The sequence below is a fragment of the Gasterosteus aculeatus genome, chromosome 1 (assembly GCF_964276395.1).
Source record: "Gasterosteus aculeatus chromosome 1, fGasAcu3.hap1.1, whole genome shotgun sequence".
NCBI lineage: Eukaryota > Metazoa > Chordata > Actinopteri > Perciformes > Gasterosteidae > Gasterosteus > Gasterosteus aculeatus.
The window spans coordinates 29,784,534-29,807,228 of NC_135688.1; the positions used below are offsets into that span (position 1 = coordinate 29,784,534).

At 47.6% G+C, this 22,695-nt stretch overlaps 2 protein-coding genes across 3 annotated transcripts; one reads left to right on the forward strand and one right to left on the reverse strand.

Annotated features, from left to right (window-relative positions):
* The first annotated feature begins 23 nt into the window (after positions 1–23).
* fam171b (family with sequence similarity 171 member B) lies at positions 24–18,909 on the forward strand. The gene is made up of 8 exons (XM_040165719.2): positions 24–810; positions 13,035–13,268; positions 14,206–14,298; positions 14,380–14,532; positions 14,635–14,805; positions 14,898–15,014; positions 15,092–15,206; positions 15,835–18,909. The coding sequence occupies exons 1-8, from the start codon at positions 555–557 to the stop codon at positions 17,021–17,023; spliced, it is 2,328 nt and encodes a 775-aa protein (XP_040021653.2). The 5' UTR covers positions 24–554; the 3' UTR covers positions 17,024–18,909.
* Positions 18,910–22,649, reverse strand: zswim2 (zinc finger, SWIM-type containing 2). Of its 2 annotated transcripts, XM_040166144.2 has the most exons (10): positions 22,522–22,649; positions 21,464–21,620; positions 21,307–21,383; positions 21,092–21,132; positions 20,680–20,899; positions 20,316–20,567; positions 20,126–20,210; positions 19,897–19,979; positions 19,589–19,757; positions 18,910–19,476 (listed from the first exon to the last, which is right to left on the reverse strand). In XM_040166144.2, exons 2-10 carry the CDS (start codon positions 21,611–21,613, stop codon positions 18,979–18,981), a joined length of 1,575 nt encoding a protein of 524 aa, XP_040022078.2. In that variant the 5' UTR covers positions 21,614–21,620; positions 22,522–22,649; the 3' UTR covers positions 18,910–18,978. The 2 variants fall into 2 exon arrangements, with proteins under 2 accessions (XP_040022078.2, XP_040021913.2); XM_040165979.2 differs by having other exon boundaries at positions 20,680–21,132; positions 22,522–22,641.
* Positions 22,650–22,695: the final 46 nt, after the last annotated feature.

Here is a 22,695-nt window from a genome sequence, read left to right on the forward strand (position 1 = left end):
AAATAAAATCTACATACAAATCAAAAGAATGGGACCAACAGACAATTGTTTATTTGCCTGAGCCGAGATGATAAAAGGTGACCACGGACCTCCGGTTACCGACAGAGGGCCACGCGGGCCCCGATGATGTAACCGCATCTCCAGTCTTACCAAAGATCCAGACGGGAAGAGCTCTCACTCTGCGCCTTTTTCTTTCTGCAGTAGAGTAAAATGTTAAGTAGAAATTCCGTTTATCAGCGCTACAAGAAAAAGCAGCCAGTGACCAAGTCGTAGCCGCGTATCAAATCCTTTGTCGCCTCATCAAACGCCTCGTGACGCCGTGCGTTTCCGGCCGCGTGACGCCTCTCGACGTGATACACGATCTTCGTTCTTCACACACGCCCAGCCTCAGCACCAGCGCATCTCCACGGGGCTCCACGCCGCCGACCCCCACCCACCCCATCGCCAGAAGCCACGAGAGGGACGAGGCCGTGGCGCTGAGGAACCTGGTTCTTCTCGCGCGGAGCAGGCGCGTCGCGGTCCGTAATGTCTTTGGGCCCGGGCCCCCTCTCGCCATGCCCGCCGCCGAACGCTCCCCCCCGCCGAGGCCGCTGCTTCTCCTCCTGCCGTCGTTGCTTTTGATCTGGTGCCTGGATGGGGCGGTGGGAGCGGCGGCAGCAGCGGCGGAGGAGGAGGGTGGCGGCCTGCCCTCCTCCTCCTCCTCCTCTCCCTCCTCATCTCCCGGGGACAATGGCCTCGCGGTCGCGGACCCCCCCGCCGCCGAAGCGACCGGCCCGGGGCGGCTCGTCAGCCCCTCCGCTGCGATGGAAGGTAAACAAAAGAAGAGAAACGAGCTCCCCGCCAGCCGGTCATTGTTAGAGCGGATGGAAACGGCGTGACTCCGGATCGGGCTGCACCTTAACGTTTGTTTTTGAACCGGGTTCCGCACTGTGTGATCCCCTCAAATCCGATGTCAAAATGAGGTCCGCCGCAGTTTTTTTTGTGATTTGTGTGGGTCAAAAATGTTGTTTATGTTTTGTTAAGGTTTCGGAAGCTCTCGAGGGAGGACTCAATCCTTTGTTCTCGTCCCGGCCGGAAACGAGGACACGAATGAGTCAATTCGTTTAAATTCAAAAATCAAAAGTTATTTAATAACTGAACAACGTAATAGGGATTACAATTACAAAGTGAAATACTAAGCGAACAGTGGAATATTTCGCGAAATAGAGAATCCTCTGAGCAAGTCTGAAGTGACTTATCAACGCGGCTGCAGGAGAAGTTCTAACAGTCTTTTCCCCGCCATGGTCCTTTGAAACCTCTTGAGGTGTGTCTTCTTTGGTGCATTTGAATGTCATTGGCCTCTTCTCCAAAGGGTCACCTCCTCCATTGTCCCCTTCACGTCGAGGTGTGAAGCTGCAGCTGTAACCTGAAACCTCTCTGTCCTAGCTGTCCCTCAAATTCCAATGCACTCAATGTAGATACTGTGGCTTTATGCCCCAATGAGTGAACCCAACAAAGCATACATCGTTTAAGTTTTCATCTTATAACTAGTACACTTTAATTACAACAACCCATCACTAATGATCACCGTTCATCACACTTCATCATAAGATCTAAAACAGTTCATGTGGTTCAATTCTCAAGACATTTGCCTCAGTCGGCTGCCTTGAAATAAGTTGTTCATTTTATTACCTGACAGGAGAAAAAACTCCCAAAAAACCCTTTTTGGGGATAAAATTGGGAGAAATCCATAAAGAACGGCAATTGGCATCCGTCCCCAGGTTTTAACATCACATTGTGACAGAATGTTAATGTGTACAGTGTTTATATGATTTAAATGACTATGAATTGTGTTTGATTGAAATTGCATTCACTTCATCTAACATGTTAATGTAATAACTAATATCTAACATCACACAAACTATAATTCTAACACTAAACATTATTACACGTACTATAATTTCCTGACTAGGGGTGCACTTCTGGCTTAAATCCCTAACAATTCCCTCCTTGCTCACAGTTCACTGTGAGCATCTCTCAAAGACAGAAAAATTATCATACAGTCACATCCGTCAACAGTGATTGTCCCTCATCATCTACTCGCTACCGATTTCCCTGTATACTAGTCTCACTAAACACAATATCGATCAATCCCTGCAGGAATCCAAATTTATGAATCGCTGCTGGTTGTAGTATATGTAATTAATCCAGTCTACATTTTTATTGATTGTCACCCACCAGAAGAAAAAGGATTCTATGCCGCTCGCAATTTGATTCCTGGCTTTAAACTCATCAGGCACCCCTCTGGGCACCCCAATGGCATCTAAGTACACATGACTATCAAATGAGCCCGCAGGACTAGTGGATCTCTTCGCTCTCCTGGCGACGTGAGGATGTGGTGAAATCAAGTCTTGAAATGTGGTCTCCTTCACCATTGGAGCCATAGATTGGCATGATAAGCTGCACTAATGCACAAGTACCCGTCCAATTAGCTGGCAGCGTTGGATAAATAACCTTAGTTCCACACCACCACCAGAGGTCGGCTCTGGAAATCGTCTGATTCAACACACTTGAATATCGAGTGACATTAGCAAACTGAACTGTGGTACAGTTTACTCCTGCAATGTCACCTACTTTTATCCTTCCCGTTATCTCTGATACTATGCAATCAAATGTACCATCTGGAACCATAAATGGAGGTGGCGCGCTCAAGGTAGCTGGCGGATAATCCCATTGGAACTCTAGACAAGTATGGTGGACAGGCTGAGTCTGCAGGACAAAGAGCTCCAGTATACATTTGAATATAGGATTTATTGGTCTGAATCTGGAACGTACAGGAGTGGGCATAGGCCTAGGTTGAGAACACACTATACAATCTGTACTGTGCATGTTTGTGGCAGTATACTGTACCCATTGGAGCCATAGATTAGACTCCGAGAATCCAGTTTCCCGTCTTACCACACCCTCCCAAGAGGTGTCAGCTTCAGCTCCAACCTGATCAGCAGTGGATTCCTGTTTGTTAGCAGAGGGTTTAGCAACAATCTTAAACAACCCTTGTGGGCTTTCAATATCGTATGTCCCTCCTTTCAACACGTATAGTCCACTGTCCCCCAATTCTGGATTTTTCAATGTGATTATTAGTGGATTGCACAACCCTCCCCCACATTTAGCCAAATCTGGATATCGGTTTTTCCGCATCGTTAAACGGGTTTGCAGCCCAGGTTTAGGACCAGTTTTAGATGACCTCCATCTACCAGTGTGTGCGAACTTCCATTCTGCCTCCTCGCAGTCACAGCCGTACTGCTCCACTGGCTTACCAAACCTGACTCCTGGTCCACATCGGTTGGTGGTGGAACACAAGTATTGGTCCGACCTCCAAAACCTGAGGTCTTGGACTCCGCAGGCTGCAATATCACAATAATCAAATTGAACAGATGCAGTTATATTTTCCTTGAATGTCAACGTGAGAGCAATTGCTGCTTGGATGTTAGGTGGTAAGGAAACATCTTGTCGACTGGGATGGGATAGATCACTTACAGACGTCATGTCATCGTCACCTGTGTGAACAGCTGCACTTCCCCGAGCTGAACTTGAACCCCCTACTACCAACTGATACTTACGCTGTGGGCGAGACATTTTCTGCTGCTTTGTTCCCTCCTGTGTCTTTTGGCTCTGAATTAACTTGCCTGGTATTTAATCGGGTCTCCGCAAGGGTCTGGCTTGGTGCCTTAGCAGGTGCACAATGTGTGAGATGATGCCAAGTGGCTCCCGCTTTACCTTTCACCTTTACCGAGTGTGATGTTGCCAATACTACCTCCCATGGACCGGACCACCTTGGATCAATCCACTTGCGTTTATGGGCCTTAATCCACACCCGGCTTCCTGGCGGTATGACTGGAACCTGCTTCCCTTGGCTGGCGGCTGTCTCTGCGTTCGTCACCTTCGTCTCCTTCCTAGCTACTTCTGCACAGTCATGACCACCCTCAGTAGGTGGCAATCCAGATGTCATATTCACACCTTCTGATGTGAAAGAGAGATGGGGCTGGGTCAATATACCAGATATCCTAGCCCCTCTCATAGCTGTCAGAGTGAAAGCTTGTGTGTCTAAATAAGCTACAACACCGTGGTCTGTGTGGACCTTCAAAGGATGACACATTACCAAGTATGCAGTCTTATGTACCGCTCGAGCTATTGCGGCCAAATGTCTGGTGCAGCCTACTTGCCCTAGTTCTATGGGATCTAATTTAGAACTGTGATAAGCCAAAACCGCTCTCCCCTCCTTCTGTCCAAATGTTCCCCCGTGAATGTGTCTAATGCTGCTTAGTTTTATCTTGGTCATGCTTGGTCATTGCAACCGAATAGCCGCTCTGAATTCAAAATCCTCAAGTTCTGTTACTGTAATATCGTTGGCGTATGTTTGTTTGAACATTCTTATCATATGTGTTTATCAAGTGTCCCAGCAGTTCCCGTTCCTTCTCTAATCTGGAAATTGTGTGTCACATTAGCTCAGTGTTTGTGGATTTCTTCGTTGTATGTGTGTGCCTATACTTCTCCTCCTTGATGTTCCTCTGCTGGAACATCTGTTGTTGTCAGCGGTTTGGTCAGATGACACGTAGCTGTCATCCTAGACGTGTGATTAAGCTTCACGCTCCCTCCTTGAACCTCGGATCACCTCAGTTCCTGTGAGCAGACTACTCTGCTAACCGGAGGTCCCATTAGGACAAGATTCCCCAATCGGCTGTTGAATAGAGAAGCACAAGTGGTGCAGCTATGTGTGTGCGTGTGTGTGTAGGTGTGTCTAGATGTGCGTGTGAGTGTGTGTGTGTGTGTGTGTGTGTGTGTGTGCTCTCCCAATTACTGTTGCTCTTTCTTCTGGTTTACCAAACTCTTCAAGCAAACAAGTTCTACCATCTAGTGTGTGCATATTTAAACATAACTGGAACTCAACATTTTACCCACTTATTTCCCAGTTTTAGCGTTTTCTTTTAATGTGGAGTAATTGTATCATCTGTGTGTCACATCTGTCCTTGTGTCAGTGTATAAGAAGAGCAATGTCATTACACATTCGTTCCAGGAAGAAAAGTCATGTTGAATCTTCCTGCGTTGGCCATCGTCTGCTGTTATCCCTAAAATGCCTCTTGAGTAGCTAAACTCTAACATCTAGTGTTTTCCTAAAAACATTCTAATCAATTTGTGAGTTGTTTCATTGATAGAAAGACGGTATGTTCTTCTTAACACCTTAAATCAATGTCATCTACACAACTCTGTTGTTTAGAATCTTATGATTGTGTTTTTCACTGCATGCAATAATGTTCCCAAATCGGCAGATACTCTAGTTATATTTCGTTCTCCCCCAGTCCCTCATGTTGAGGTAGGTGTAAAAGCATCCCTTCACATAGCGTTTGGTGATGCTAATCACCCCCAGGCCACCTCCTGGCTTATCCAACAACGTCGTAAAACCCCCACAACGCCGTTTCTACTGGGTGTCGTTGCAGAGCTGGACCGTCTCGCATTGGAGTTGCCTGTTCCTACTGAAAAGCAAAACAGAGTTAACAGTTGCCATGCACATGTATTCGAGGAAAAATGTGTCAGTAAATTTTATCATAGTGAAATAATTGCTCTTATTCACACCGTGTGTGATTCTTAAACCTGTTGGGTGACTCTGAGATGAAATACAACCTGTGAATGGATTTTATGGCTCCGACACTTCCCCAGGATTCCTCCTCTCATCAGTTGTTGTTTTAGGGAGGTCTGCTCACTCCCTCCTCGACCATGAGTCGCCATCCCCTTTCAACCTCTGCATCCCCTTTGAAATCTATCCTCGTCCCTAATTCACTCCCATCTCAGCATCTGCCTATTGTTTCTCCTACCGGGAGCTATACTCCCAACAAAGTCATCATTTGTCCTGACTCCTGATGTTCACCTGATGGTGGAAGGAGTTCCCTAATGAACATAATAAACACACATAGCTACCTACTACTACAACTGAAGAATTAGCACCTGGATGACACTCACAAATGTTGCCTTCTCAGAAGGAGAAATCCCTTCTTTGTTCTTGCTGTTCTGGTTCTGTTCCCTCTTGTTCAAATTCACTTCCTGCAAGTCGCTTTGGATTAGAGCCTCAGCTGAATGAAGCATGTGATGCGTTGACGTAAAGAATGCCTCTGCATATCTTTATCTGCTCCTAGAGTATTTACACATTGTTTTGGAAAATTGCCTTTCTCAAACGGCCTTGTTTCCAACCGATTTGAGGAGCCATTCATATATAGAAATTTGGAATCTTCGACATAACTGATTATTGACCCCCATAGTCAACTCATGAAAAATTAACACCAATATTGCCTTCGTGTCCCCGTTCAATGATCCCTTTGAGTTTTTGCTTGTAGGTCTCACCCTCATGGTGTATGACTGTTCCATGTCCTCATCAACTAATTGACCAACCAAGTTCTCTTTGTTCATTCTAACCTCGAAGCAATCTGCTCATTCCAAGTATACACAAAATGTTACCTCACATTCTCACCCTCACAGTCAATTTCTTCTCCTTTTATCTTCAGCCTGTTTGCTCTGTCATGATGCTTCATCACCTTTGAAAACCTATGCATTACTTCATAACTCTTCAACCTGTTTTCCCCATTTTTGATTCATTACAGTCAATTTGCTGACCTTTGCGACCACTTTCACAAGTGGTCGAGCATTTGCAGTATCAGTCTCTAAAACTTCAATCAATGTATCAGAATGTGAACCTCAAACCCCAGTGATATCAACAAAAGGTTCTCCAAACCCTTCAGGGTCATAAAACAACAATGAAGATTGTGAGTCCCTTGATCCCAAAAAGTACCAGGAGATAATAAATCAACTTAGCATCAGACCCATCTGTTCCAGACCCCCCTCCAGTGTTAATCTCCACTTTTATTGCTCTTCAGCCCAAAAGCAAAGCAGAGGGTGGGAGACGTGTCTGTTACCTGCAAACACAAACTCAGCTCATGCTTAGTTTGATCCAATCCATTCATTCATTACTGATAGATCACTAACCTCTCATGGTTAGCGTGTCCAAATGTAAGGGTGTACTACTTGTTGAACATTACAGGAACATTACAGGATGACCGTCTGTAACAAATTTCCATATTTCGTGTACTGGTGCTATAAATGTTCCTTTGATCAGACATTTGCTTCCATCATCAAGATACTGTATCAAGTGTATCGTGCACTATACACTCAATAGCAGCACTCAACAATTTACCGCCCATCTCTGAATTCAGGAGAAAACTCGAAAAACTACAAACATTATTCCAAAAAATCGACAATATATACAACAACTCTCCTAATTCTTTATCACCTTCATTCCTCATTTAAATCTTACACAACCGTATCTCTTAATTTCAATGTCTGATTTCCCCTTTTCAAAATCAATCTTCCCTACGGGTTTAAGTCTAGTTTCAGCTGACACTCTCAGCAGTGTATAATCTCTAGTCTCCTCTTCCTGGAATGTGAGTCGTAAACCGTAGAGACTGAGGGTGCTTATCTGAGCTGTTGGGACGCAGCGGGGGTCGGTGTGTCACCAGTTAGTTGTTTAGGGCTCGTCTGCTTTGTCTCCATCAAAGCAAGTGGCATCTGTTGCTGTGGTCACCACATATGGGGAGGTGGAGGCTGGGGTGTGCCCAACCTCTGGTTCTGCCTGGGCTGCATTTGACGGGAAGACCGTGGAGGAGCTGCACTGAACTGCATGTTCGTTGGACATATTCTTGACCAATGACCCGTCTGTCCGCATAAGTAGCATTCATCTCCTCTTCCCCTATTATTTCCACGTCCTCTGCCTCCGCGCTGAGGTGGTGGTTGCTGGTCAACCATTGAACGGTCTCTGACCGCTGGGGCTGGATATTGGGCCTCTGGAGGAACAGGGTATTGAGGTTGTTCATCTCTCACCGACAGTTGTTTCCTGACTCTCTGTTTCTTCGTTGCTTCTGCATCTGCTGCTGCCAGTTGGATCTTCAGGAGTCGATGCGTCATCGTCCCCAGTTCTTCTTGCCTCCTTGTCTCCGCAGCTCTCTGTATTTTGTAGAAGTGCTCTCTCCATGTGCTTTCATCCATGTCGTCCAGTCCCACTACTCCCTCCAACGCTGTTTGAACAGCCTGGGGCAAGCCTTGCTGCACAGTGTGTCGCCAGATTACTGCAGTAGATTTGTTATTGTCGTGTCTTTCTCCTGTGGCCAAATGCCATTCTGTTTCTGCTCTCCTCAGATATTGAGACATGTCTTCACCTTGTTTCATACTCAGACCCATCAGGATGGACATGCTTGGCTTTGTAGGCCAGATGTTTCGCATTGTGGCCCAAAATACTCCTCTGACCTTATCAAATGGAGCCTCATTGTCGTCGTTGGTTGTTCCTGTTCTTGCTTCTAAGGCTCTTAGGTTGACTGTTCCCTCTAGACGGGCTATTAAGGCTCTCATATCTCCAAGAGCCAACTCATCACCTATTGTGTATTTTTCAAAGAGCCGGATCCATGGGTTAGCTCCTTCTCCCAATGGCGGCAGTCCCTTCTCCAGCGCTTCCATGTCCCGATGACTCCAGGGCACAAACTCGCTCTGACCGTTGGCTTTTCTCAGTAGTGGGCACTGTGGGACAGGGGAGGCTGCAGGTGGCTCATTTCTTACCGGGAGAATGTAGTCTGCATAGCGGTCTGGAGCCTTCTTCACCAGGATACAATGTCTATTGTGATGACATCCTCCATCAGCAACCTCTTCTTCTTTGTCGTTGTTTGGATGGGTCCTCTGCACGTGTATTTTGATAGACAGGAGTCCTGAAGTAATATACAGCTCCTCTGCGGCCTGCTGGTATTCACTTGGTGTTTTACGGCCATGTTCACAGCTACCTGCTTCCTCCTCTCTGGCCCTGACAAGCAGTTCCTGAGTCGTAAGAGCAGCCATCATGCAACCTGGAATACTTTAAACAACCGCTAAGCTGTCCCTTCTGTCCTAGGTGTTACTCTGTCACTAACAGCAGGAAAAACCAAACCAAGTCACCTCCAACAGCTGTCCGAGGAAATGTCAAATCGAACCATCGACTAGAATCGACACAGTAAAACAAATAACCAAATCTAAAAAGTAAGGAGGGCAATTTACAACATCAAATCAGTCCAATAACTGCCGTGTAATTTACTAAAGTATCTTGTTAGACCACTAGGTTAAATCAACTTATCAGTACCTCTAACCTCAAAATCAAATCAATCACGGAACTGTAAAAATTAGTATAATCAATGATCAATGCCAAAGACTATGATTACAATTGTACAGAGGAAAAAGAGAAAGAATTAACTATATCTCAAATCAAAACTCAATCTTCATTCAAAATTCAAAAGTCTAAAAATTAAACTTCAATAAAGTTAATCTTGATGTCTAAAAATGAATTACTCCAAATTATTAATCAAGGTTACAAAATTATTCAAAGTTATGATGATACAGTCAAACTGCCGGCAATATTGATCAGGAAGTAGAGCAGAAGCACTCCCCCACAAATGTCGCCAGAGATTATACCATAATATAAACAATGATCCACCCCCAACCCAGAGACAATGCAATGACAGTCAATCTGGTTTCAGCTAAACATTGGAGATCGAAATCAAACAATTCATAACAGGTCCACAAAAGCGCCACATCAAAATTAGCTCAATCTCCAATTTCAATCCAAAACAAATGCAGGACTATTACAAACCATATTATATCATTACAGCACTTTAATGTTTCAAATAAACGTCAACACCAATCCAGATATCCGTCAAGTTATCTTATCAATCTTTGCCCTGTCCTATTAAGCGAAGGCAAATGTGCATCAAAGTCAACGTCCGAACACGGCACACTCAGGGGCTTCCCCTCACGATGTGCACTTACTCCAACCACATGAGGCGCTGTTCAGCCGATAGCTGAAGATCGAACACAGAACTACCAAAGAGGAAGTGCCTCACACCTCAGCACATGGATCGTAAAACGCCGTGTGCCGGCGTAGCGAAGAACAGTGGGCTCAAGCTAACTGCTAACCCACAACGTGGTCAAGCTATCAGCACCCCGCAAGCCCCGCTATTTCCCCAGTGGAATTACCAATGAGACCCCGTTAGCCGCTAGCAAGGCAGCCCACGTGGTCCGGGTTGGTCTACTCACCAACACCTTAATATGCTACGGTTTTACAACCCGACGCCAGAGATGATCAGTCTCCAGTTCGGATTCTATACATATATATACACTGTTAAACAATCACATATTAAACGTATTAAAACATAATTTGGAACATCCATACATCAATCAAGCACATGCACCCCGCAATTCAAACACTCACGCACCACGTACTAACACTCACTCACACTCACACCACATGCAGATGTATATACACTATCATTTACACTAAAGCGCTTATCTGCCACCCACCCCCTTCTAGATAACCTATATACCTAATTCATAGGATTTCTAGAGGGTGGAAAATGATAAGCAGATCTTACCAGTCGATGCTGGATTTCTCCTTTACTATAACCTCCACCAGTCGCCGCTGGATTATAACTTTAAGCAGGACTCCTGGCCTCTAAATTCAAGGCAGGACTGCGGGCCTTCAACCCTTTCTTATCATCAGGACTCCAGGCCTCTAAAGCTTCAAGCTTCCTTAATCTTATCCGTAAGCCAATTCCGTAGAGCAAGCTCCCCCCCCCCAATCTATTAAATCCTGCAATACCTAATTGTGAAGGACTTTATGCACAGAGAGGGGAAATGAAGAGAAGAGTCTTCTCTAAAGACGCCGTAATTATTGTGGGAAACCTAGTGGACAACATGCGCATCGTCACACCTCATGCGAACCCCCTAACCAATCCCATACGGGTCTACTTCTATGATTTTATCCTGCTGGTCTTTATGTCTCAGCAGACCAGTTCGCCGCCTGGATTTTTCTAACGCTCTAAGTGTGTACCTGAACGCACCAAACGCGCGTGTTTGGAATTTCTAAAAGCCGGCTCCCATTCGCATTCACTTTGCAAAAGCATGTCCCCACTGTTATTCAATATCAGCTTATTATATTCACCCAAGTCATTAATGTACTAGCCTTTAGTCTTTAGCATCTAAGGCCTTGCCTCATGGCCGACTGCCAGCACCACTCTAAATTTTCCTAAGTCTACCTATCACAGAATTCATGAAAAAGTTTGTTTTACCTTGTTTGTACCCGTGGTACTTGCAGTCAAACCTCTCAGCAACGCCTTCCCCCAACGAGAGCCCCACGTTGGGCGCCAACTGTTAAGGTTTCGGAAGCTCTCGAGGGAGGACTCAATCCTTTGTTCTCGTCCCGGCCGGAAACGAGGACACGAATGAGTCAATTCGTTTAAATTCAAAAATCAAAAGTTATTTAATAACTGAACAACGTAATAGGGATTACAATTACAAAGTGAAATACTAAGCGAACAGTGGAATATTTCGCGAAATAGAGAATCCTCTGAGCAAGTCTGAAGTGACTTATCAACGCGGCTGCAGGAGAAGTTCTAACAGTCTTTTCCCCGCCATGGTCCTTTGAAACCTCTTGAGGTGTGTCTTCTTTGGTGCATTTGAATGTCATTGGCCTCTTCTCCAAAGGGTCACCTCCTCCATTGTCCCCTTCACGTCGAGGTGTGAAGCTGCAGCTGTAACCTGAAACCTCTCTGTCCTAGCTGTCCCTCAAATTCCAATGCACTCAATGTAGATACTGTGGCTTTATGCCCCAATGAGTGAACCCAACAAAGCATACATCGTTTAAGTTTTCATCTTATAACTAGTACACTTTAATTACAACAACCCATCACTAATGATCACCGTTCATCACACTTCATCATAAGATCTAAAACAGTTCATGTGGTTCAATTCTCAAGACATTTGCCTCAGTCGGCTGCCTTGAAATAAGTTGTTCATTTTATTACCTGACAGGAGAAAAAACTCCCAAAAAACCCTTTTTGGGGATAAAATTGGGAGAAATCCATAAAGAACGGCAATTGGCATCCGTCCCCAGGTTTTAACATCACATTGTGACAGAATGTTAATGTGTACAGTGTTTATATGATTTAAATGACTATGAATTGTGTTTGATTGAAATTGCATTCACTTCATCTAACATGTTAATGTAATAACTAATATCTAACATCACACAAACTATAATTCTAACACTAAACATTATTACACGTACTATAATTTCCTGACTAGGGGTGCACTTCTGGCTTAAATCCCTAACAGTTTCTAAATAGGTTTTAAACAGCATTTCTTTTAGTTAAATCCATCTGTAGAATGGCCAGTTATTCCTGCTGATGCACTCAGGGGCCAACAGGATTAAGAAGTAGGTGTAATGTGGAGGTTTGGGGGATTAGGGGGTTTTATCGGTGAGGACTAAGCAGGTGATGCATTAATGGAGAGCATGGTAATCCTGCCTGCTGCTGATACAGTAGCTTCTGTGTGTGTGTGTGTGTGTGTGTGTGTATATATATATATAATATATATATATATATATAATGATCATGGATGGAGGCACACTCTCAAGATAACTAAACACTATTGAATGCTTTCTAAGTCCAGCTACAACATTAGTGTCAGATTTCACACACCACTGGTGTTGTCTCATTGAGCTCAATGCATCCATCGCTACACACAGCAATAAGAAAACTCACACTCCTTTCTGCGACTTTCTAGTTCTTATCCACAAAATGCATTGTATTTTGCAAGAGATTAAAAGATAAGATAAATAAAATAAATATAAAGCGTTGCAAAGTATCAGGTTTAAATGCTGCCTGCTCCTGAGTGTGTGTTGGAATGGAAGACAACACGCCGTTGGGTTATGATGTATTCTCCATCCCCCCCCCCGGCTCAGCTGTGCCTGCCTCATCACTTTTTCATGGTGAGAGGAAGGTTACCGAATACCACTGAGAGGAAGTGAGGCTGCTTCTAACCCACCACGCTGACAGCTTACCAAAACCAAACTATAGATCGGATTCCGCAGAGGGTTGGTCCAAAAAAAGGCCCTCTATAGAGGGACTTGAGTGTCAATGAAAACACGCGTTTCTCTGCAGAGCCCCAGTTTGCCCTGAAGGTCCTCGTGAAGGACCAGGTGACCCGGCAGCCGCTCCCGGGGGCCTCAGTGGACGTCTACGTCAACCACACCCTGAGGAGCTCCTCCCAGACCGGGCCGAGCGGGGAGGTTCTGCTCTGGGTAGCGTACAGTCCAGGACTCAGTCTGACTCTGCTGGGCCACATGGGGGGCTACGTCCCCACGCCCCTCCCCTGGAGCACCGCCAAGAGGCCGAGTGAGTAACGCCCACGAGTACTTCTCAGACCTTCTGCCCGTCCTGACATCTCCATGTGTCTTTGTCTCTTTAACCCCGGCCCGTGTGACGTGAGAGCACTGAGGAGGGGGGCTGTGGCCTCGTCCCCCCCTCAAAGAGACGAGGGAGGGGCGATTAGAAAACACACATCAGTTGGAGCGTAAAAGAGGAGAAAATGGCATTTTGCTGAAATCTGCGCTCACTTTAATCAACTTTCTGGTTTTTGTTCCATTTTAGCCATGCAAACGTTATGGTGGTATTACGGTTTATTGCAAAAGCTCTAAAACTGATGAAATTGTACGTTTGCTGGGCTGTGCAATCATTTTCGAGTCCAATATCTCCTCTACTGCGTTACTCATGGCCATCACAGAAGAATGTCTGCAACTTGTTACTGAGGGTTTTTCCTGATGAAGCAATTCACGTTGCCGTCATTTTATTGACCCTTTCTCCAGCAGCAGCAGGTCTGTCCAGGAAACACCCCTGCATCAGCAAACTGTCTTTGTCCTTAAAGTCAGAGAGGGGGGGGGACTCGATTGTTTGTGTTCACACGTCCTCTTACTCGTCGGCGCCGTCGCCCAAAGCAGAAACAAAGACGGAGCAGGTGGGAGACGGATGATGAAAGAGCATCATCTGTGGAGACCCGCTCCGTATTCGGAGGCCCCTCCCTCAGGGGCCCTGCGCAGAGGACGGAGGCACCGTCGCCACCTGCTGGCGGTTGGAAGACCTCCAATTCATCAACAACAGCTCGTGCTGCGTCCAAACAGAGAACCCTCCTGGTTAAAAATCACTTAAGAAAGAAGAGTGTAATTTTTCATATAACCTTTTTACAGTATGTAAAATGGCAAAAAGGGCCTCGTAACGCCATTAAAAGATGTCATGTTTGTCATGTATATATTTATTTTAGTTTGTCATCCTGCAGTCTTCTCTGCTGTGACGCTGCTGCTGCTCCCTCACAGTCAGGGCGACATCTGGCTGTTTGAAGACGCCGTGCTCATCACCGGCAAGTTCCCCGGTAGGTTTGGCGCCCTTCTAACGGCTCACCGCCGTCTAAACCAGCCGAGAAGAACAACGAGTGCCGTCTTTGTCTCTGCAGACCGCTCGTCCCCGCCCAGGGTTCGCTTCCCCAAGGACCTCCTCGCCATCTCCGACAAGAGCAACGTCTCCACGGTGACGGCGTACCTGACCGTACCGCGGCAACACCTGGACTGCGCCAACTGCACGCCGGGCATCGTCAGCAGACAGTCGCGTGAGCTTTAAAGGAGCCTTACTAACAACAGTTTTTGTTTTCGTCCCATTTGTGAATGGTAATTCTAACGCATCCCCCCCCCCCCCCGCCCCGTCTCTGCAGCAGTCAGAAGCGTCGCGCTGAAGGCGGTGGCAGCGGTCAGCGTGCTGCTGTACTCCGGCGGGGAGGAGCTGCAGGTCCGGGGGCCCATTCAGATCAGCCTCCCCCTGAGACACAGCTCGCGCCTGAGGGCCTCGGACACTGTGCCGGCCTGGGCCTTTAACCTGCAGACAGGTAGAGTAACAACCGAAGAGAAGCCCCCGGGTTAAAAGAAAAACAGGAAACACACATGCTCAGTAAAGTGCCGCCATGTACACGACCAACAGGAGCCTGGGAGAATCAGGGTCTGGGGATAGTGAAAGCTGTGGGGGAGGAGCTGGTTTGGACCTACACCGCCTCCCATCTGGGCCACTGGATCGCGGCCCCCCTGCCCTCGTCGAGCGGTACACACACCTCGTCTGCGCAACATTCGCATCGACAGTGTTTCATGTCCCTAAAAGTGAGCGTGTTTATTTGGCAGGACGTGGATTCTCCATTGACTTTGTGTCCTACCACACGTACCTGCTGATGGGGATACTGGGAGCAACGCTGGCCGTAGCGATCGCATTCCTGTCCTTGCTGCTGTGTCACTGCAGGTGAGAAGGCCCCTCCCCCAATGGTGTGGCCAGGTCTGATTGGCATTTCTTGGATTCTATTTAGGAAGACTTCATTAATCGTTTATGAATGTATGTACTGCACATGTCACTTTAATTGTCATTTTTCACTCGTCACTTTGTCACCTGATTGATAGTGCACTTTATTTTTAATATTTTTTAACTTTTAAAATATTTTTAATTTTGAATTTAAACTTTATTCTCTTATTTTATACTAACCCATGCATTTTATTTTATTTTATTTTATTTTATTTTATTTTATTACTGCACTGCTGTCTTGTTGTCTATTGTTACACTGTCTACTGTCACGCACCAAACGCCAAGGCAAATTCCTTGTATGTTTGACATATTTTGGCAATAAATGTTTCCTGATTCCTGATTCCTGAAACAGGCTCATCGATTGTTTGGAATTTTAAAGGTTACAGAAGTTATATGGAAATCTCTAATAGTTGTTTTAGGGCTTCAGGCTGTTTAAAAAAGACAAAAGGAAATTCCACTATGATACTATACCTAAATAAATGCACGTAATAATTAGAAGTAAATGTCTTGTAGGTGAACAATATGGGAAACAACCATATGAAACTAATAAAATCCTCTTTCTTCCATGAAGGAGAAGTTCTCATCGACAGCCCAGGGGGAGGAGAGCCCGTTTTTCCAAACTCAGCGTGGTGAAAAAAGACCAAACCACCTCCACCCACATGGAAGAGGGTTTGTTGTTCCGCTCTGGCGACAACAGCCTCGCTTCCTGCAGCGTCCAGTGCGACCCCTCGTCCACGCCGAGGCACAAGGCCACCTACAACATCTACGTGGAGGATCCGGGGAGCCGGCCGACGGCTCCGCTCTACGAGAACATCGCTCTGGACCGCCTCAAAGGCTCCCAGCCGCCGTCGCACTACATCAACGGCGAGGAGGTGGCTCGGCTCCGGGAGAGGTCGGCCAACATGAACTCTGACAGCTTCTTTCAGGATAAGATGGTCCATCTTTACAGCCAGCCGGCGGCCGTTGCTCAGGCGCCAGGTGCCCAGGAGCCGCCGGGCTGCAAGGCCGCTACTTTCCCCCGCAACGGAGGCGAGTACGATCCCCACTCGGAGCAGACGCTGCCCAAAGTCCCTCACCACCACCCCCAAGGTGGCGGCGGCCAACAGCAGGGCAGCCAAGATGAGCCCCAGCCGCTGGAGACCCCTCCCCAGGGCCAAGGCCCCAACGGCGCTTTGTGGGGGCGCTACAACAACCTCCTGGAATCCTCCGTCTCAGTGCCCGGGACCCTCAACGAGGCGGCCGGCCGGGGCAAGTCTCACCCGCGGGCCTGGTTCGTGTCTCTGGACGGGAAGCCGGCCGCCCAGGTCCGCCACTCCATCATTGAGCTCCAGAACCGCCGCCGTCCGGCCAGCAGCAACGACACCAGCCTGGACTCGGGGGTGGACATGAACGAGCCCCTGCAGAGCATCCGCGAGATGGAGCGCGAGCGGCGGGCGACCAGGGCCTCCTCCCTGCCGTACCACGGCCGGGGGCCGCGTTACGGCGAAGACCAGGACCTGAGCAGCAGCGAGAGCGGCACCACGGCCACCTGCACGCCAGAGGACCCTTCCCTGAGGAACATTCTGGACGGGAGCAGCGGGGCCATCCCCAACATCCCCGAGGAGCGAGACGGGATGGACACGTCCAGCGCCCAGGAGGACAGCGAGTCGAGGGAAACCCCGCCCCCGCGCCGCCTGAGGAAGGTGAGGGAGAAGGGGAAGACGGACAGGAGGAGCGCCAAGCACGTCCGCGAGGCGAGACCGCTGACCAAGAGGAGCTAAAGCCCGGCGCTCTGAGCGGGGACACGCGCTTATCATCGTGAAACGTGTCCTCCAGACCCCCTTTTTACCACTCGTGCTCACGCAGGCATCGTTGTTGTTGTTGGGTCACGTGGTTGTACAACTGTGCCAAAGAATTCACGCGCTAGCTCAAGAAGCACCGCGGCATCTGTGTCACGTCGAAGCACCATGTAGCTGCACCACGTTCTCTCATCTTCTCGCGACCCGGAGGTCACCAGCTGGTGTAAAAGAATTTAGCCCAATGTGGTGAGTTTGCAGATACGGTGCGATGTGTAGTGCACTTATCCTCACCATCAATGCCTGCCGTAAATGAAATAAGGGAGGGAAGCTTCCCCCCCCCCCCCCCCCCCCCCCCCCCCCCCCCGTGTGCACAACGGAGATCTCATTGGGAATGTGTGAGATGTGGAATTTGTGGAATCTTTCTGCCTTCCACCGACTCCGATGGATTATTGGACTAAAACGCGGCCGTACGTCGTGAAGCAAAGCTGCCATTTCAAAAGTTAGTAAAGTTTTCGAGCCTATTGCTCTTCTAGAATGCATGAATGTCTCCTCGCGTGTATGAAAATATTTAGCTTTTTACCGTCGCGCTGACTTTAGATCCTCGTAGCCGTTTGATCGTCGGGTGAATGAATGTTTCATTTCGTGGTCCTGGAAGGAGACGTAACTAACGGAACAATAACACGCAGCTCAGCTCAGACCCCTTAAGTTACACATTGTCTTTCTTTTATTTTTAACAGTGCTGTCCTTTGTGATTGTATAACATTAATTTTGTGCCTGCAAACATCTTAATACTTTGACAATAATAGAATTACTTCCTGACTTCATGGTGTGTTTGGTTTTCTTGAATAACAGAGAGATAGTTTTAATAGATTTTTCAATTGGAGCTTTTTAAAATCCAATTTTGTACAGACATCCCCAGAGAATGAAGCCTGGTCTGATTTTATCCTTTTCAAGTGGTTTTGTGTCAAATGTTTCATCAACTCTTAGATGAATTTATGCCTCCTTCAGAATCAGTTCTAATAACTTTCATTTTCCACCATCATCAGCGCAACATTTCAACACTGTTAAACCAATTTGCAACAATTTTTTAATCGGAAATATTCATCTTTGTCAAACAAAAAAGCCCTTCAGGGGTCAGCAGCTTTTGTCTCAAAGTCAAATAATGCACACTACACTTTAACACTGTGCCCATTCGTCACACCGGCACGTCGCACCGTCAGAATGCATACAGTGACGTCATCGACCGTACCCGCGGTTTGGCAAAACATTCACCACAAACGTAGTTTTGCTAGCAATATTACCCATCGATCTAAACGGAACTGTACAGAAAGCGTTTTGCCATATTTAGTCTTCCATCATATTGTACATTTGTTCACTGATTAGTTCACTTTGTGAAGTCACAAGACTTGTAGTCACGTTCACGTGTTCTTTTGTATGTGTGCAGTAAAGCAGCACTACGTGTCGTGGCCGTGATTTTACTTCTTTCTTTAATGCAAAAGCCGACGTCTGGGAGCTGCGGTGAGTGATTGACAGATTACGACATCAGCTTTTTTGACTCAACATCCCCCGACTAGTTCAGCGCCGATCATTCAGACGAAGGCCGCTTTCTCCCGCTGCTCCTGAACGCAGCACACGGCTGGTGACCTCTGAGCCAATCCGAAGCCGCTGCCGCTGTCCAGCGCAGGTCTCGCTGAATGTACCCGCATTGACCTGAACGTGTTCTGTCGTGTGCTCTGCTCGTGTCTCGCCATCGGAGCTCGATGGTTTCACTTTTTCCCTGAATGGGCTCCGCTAGTGTTCACCTGTGATAATGGTAGTGTTCTTAGTCTTTTTTTGTGCACTAAATGAATAAACTCACTTGATACCAATAACTGTTCAGGCGCTTTTATTATTCGTATCAGATAAACATCTCACTGCTTAAATGCTTACACACATATCTAGTGGTTTCGTTGCTGTCCGAGTCTGTCTGTATGAGTCGCTTGCTTGTATCTTAAATGCTGTCCGTCCTTTTGGGGTTGCGTTCCGGACGGCCCGGCTACAGCTGGGTGACGTGGTTCGGGGCGACGCCCCCCCACAAAAAGGTCCGGCCGCGGCTGCCCCCTGATTTCCGTCACTGCGCCATGCTTGTTGGGAGAAGAGCTGCCTTTGGGATTCCCCGCAGGTTCCTTTCTTTGCCTCTCTTCCGTCCGAGGGTCCGCATCAGCCGTGGACCGCGGGGGGCCGCCGGGGGCGACTGCGGGCTTCCTGCCCCCCAGTGCCACTCCCGGAACAAACAGGCCCTTTAAGTCATCGCCTGGTGGGTTCGCATCGGCGCCCGACGGGGAGGGCTTTGTCTCCCCGGTCCTCCTCCGAGCACAGCGGTTGTGGAGGACGTATCCGTCCACGGGGCAGGAGTTCCACTTGCGCAGGATCTCGTCCACGCAGTCGGCATGGAACTGAAGTGTGTGGGGGGGAGAGGGCGACATTATGCATTAAGTTTGTCTATATTGCATGCATGGGCACACAATTTGTTTTTTTCATTCTAAAGATGAGATAATAAGGTTTCACCTTGTGATGGCAGGGGAGGGTTCGGACGCGTTGGCCCAGGCTGAACTCCAGCAGACAGATCCGACACTGCTGACCCACGTCTGAGAGGAGAGAGCCCGGCTTCACCCTCACAGTGGGGAGGCGGTCCAACACGTATTGTGGGAGAGGCTGTGCAGCCGCAGGTACGATGCTGCGAAGCCGGTGCGGGGACGAGCAAAGCTTCACTTTATAAAGTCAGTGACAATGTGGTCGCGGGCAACTTACCGCGACTTTGTGTCAAACGGGTGGAACAAAGAAAGGCTCCTCTTTGGTGTATTTTAACAGCTCACCTGTCATCAGCTGACTGGGACGTTGCACCCGGCGCTTCATCCTTCGGGTCTTCGGGCACAAGGTGCCACGTTCCCATCCTTTTCTGTTTGAGGTTTACTAAAGTTTATTTACGTTTTTTAGTCGGGTGTTTTAGTTATTGTGGCAGACATCGGACATTTTTATTAGAACTAGCACTGGTGTCGCGTTGTCTGAACCGTTGCTTTTCATGGGCGGACTAAATGAGCTTACTGTTCGTGACGCAAGTGGATGCTGCGGGTGGCTTCCCTTCTTTACGCAGTCCTCGCAGAGGTAAAAGTAACTGCAGACCGTGCATCTGGAAAGAGGACAACAGATGAAAGGAGACGTTACACTGAATTAAGCAGGAGATCAAATCCCTCACGTCATGCACAATGCACCTGTCGGACCAACGCGTGCTTACTTGAAACATTTGCCGGTGACCGGGCAGAGCCGGCAGCCTTGGCACCGGACTCCCAGGTGTCTGTTCGGCTTCTCCCTCTCAGAGCCGGTGAAGAGCTTCGCTGCGTTTCTCGCCTGCTCCCGGAGCAGCTGCAGGGAGCAGAAGTCCTCCCTGCACAGGGGACACTTCACCGCGTCCGCCCCGCCGGACAGCCCCTGGTATTCCGCCCACACCTGCATGCAGGAGATGTGGATGTTGTTGCCACAGCCGAACCTGCGAGGGGCGAGGACGGCGACATGAACGCTCCGTGTGTTGGATGTGGCCCCATACGTGGACTGACAATAACTCAGTAGATCGACCCCCTACGCGCCCCCCCTAAACGCGCCTGCAGTGGGACACAGGCTGCCCTTTCTCCAGCAGCAGCGCCTCGTGGCAGATGGGACACACGTCCTGGGCTTGGATGGGTCTCCGGCAGACGCGTCCAGCCTGCGGGCCGCTGGCCGCTTGGCTCAGAGTACCGTCTTCTGCCTGCTGGCCTTTGGTTTGATGCAAACCGTGGAGCAATTCCAGGATCTGTCTGTCCACGAGTCCACGCTGAAAGGAATCTAGAGACGTTTTTTTCACAGTCAATTCATTCAAATTTCCTACAAACAATAATATGCTGAGAGACATGTTTATTTCAGTATTGTGGTGTCCATATAAAACAGGTTGAGAAGGAATTGTTAGTTTAAAATGATTTGTTTGAGAATTTAACTGACAGGTATGCAACAAATTAGCATTTGATATAAGCAGCTTACATTCATGTTCTCTGGGTAGTCGGAATTTCCGCAGTAAAACCCTGTGGTGACAAATATTACAGGTTAGTTACTCTGAAAATATTTTATGGCCGCAGTTGGTGGTCGAAAAGTTTCAAAAAACGATCAGTCCGAGTCATTAGGTCCTGGAACAAAACTAATACTGTAAATCCATGGTTTTCAATAAGAAATGTTCTCTTTATGTGTGCCATTGGTACCAGCAGATGTGTTTGCATGGCTCCTGCTCCTTGGTGAACGCAGGGCAGGTGCACGCATGTGGTTCCCCCAAGGACACCTGAACACCACACAAACACAGTTGGGATTTCTGGCGTCCGATCAACGTGCGTCCCGATTCTCTGAATGACGTGACGTTACCCTGACGTCCCCGACCTCCCCGTCCTCTCGGAGTAGAAAGCCGGTTGGGCCGAAGGACTTGAGGAGGAATATGGTTGTGTTGAGGGCCTGGTCCTGGTGGAGACTCACTGATTCACTGGCTGTGCTCCTGCGAGCAGTATTCCGAAACATCTCGCCGCTGCATAAAGACATTCATCAATCATTGGAAGAGACCAACAGACGCAGAACTGTGGCTAAAATAAATCACCTAATAAACTTCAGGTCAAACTTTTAATAAATGTTTTGTTCTGTTTGGGTTTTGCCTCAGCAATGGAAACATCTATCTTAAAATGTCTGTGGAAATAGTTAAATACTGAATAGCTTACGGTTATAAAGCGAAATAAAAATAGCTTTGAATTCCTGGTACAACCCATTTTATCCGATCCAATCCATTTTATTTATAAAGCACATCGTTAAAATGAACACAAAGGTTCCCAGAGTGCTGTGCGATAAAATAAACACAATAAAACATAATAAATAAATCCACTGTCCTCCCCAGATAAAATACTTGTGCACATAAAATCAACAACCTTGTTAAAAGCCAAAGGAAAGAGTTGGAATTAGACAGTGAGGAGGTCTCATGTGCAGCGGCAGCAGAAAATGCTCGGTCCCCTCTGAGCTTCAGCCTCGTTTTGGGAACCCTCAGGAGCAGCTGGTCAGCTGACCCGAGAGACCGGCTGGGTGTGTAGGGGGTGCAAGACCATTTAGAGATTTAAAAGCAAATAAAAGAATTTTAAAATAAATTCTAAAACGCACGCGTGGAGTGAAACCTCCGTGTGCCAGTTAAAAGGCGCGCAGCCGCATTTTGCAGCAGTTGAAGACGTGCAATGGAGGATCCACTGATCCCCATATAAAGTGCGTTGCAGGTGCCATCAAAGACATTAAAATCTTATGGACTCCTCACGACGATATTGCATGTGATTGATTAACTTGAGTGAGTTTGTTAATTCATTAATTCCATGCACCTCTTCTAACTTCTCTGTCAGTGCAGCTGTGAAGAAAAGAGCCGGTAACTCGTTCAAAGGAAGCAACAAACTTACCTGGGGAGGGACTCACGTTTTAAAAAGTCCCTCTCTTTGTCGAGGAAAACCTCAGGGGCGACCGGTACCGTAACAACAACACCGTGGCCGTGGTAACCGCCGGAGGGCCGTTACCATGGTAACCCGCAGGGTGCAGGAGAGCGTTTGACCTGCAGAGGGAGCCGTTGCTAACTG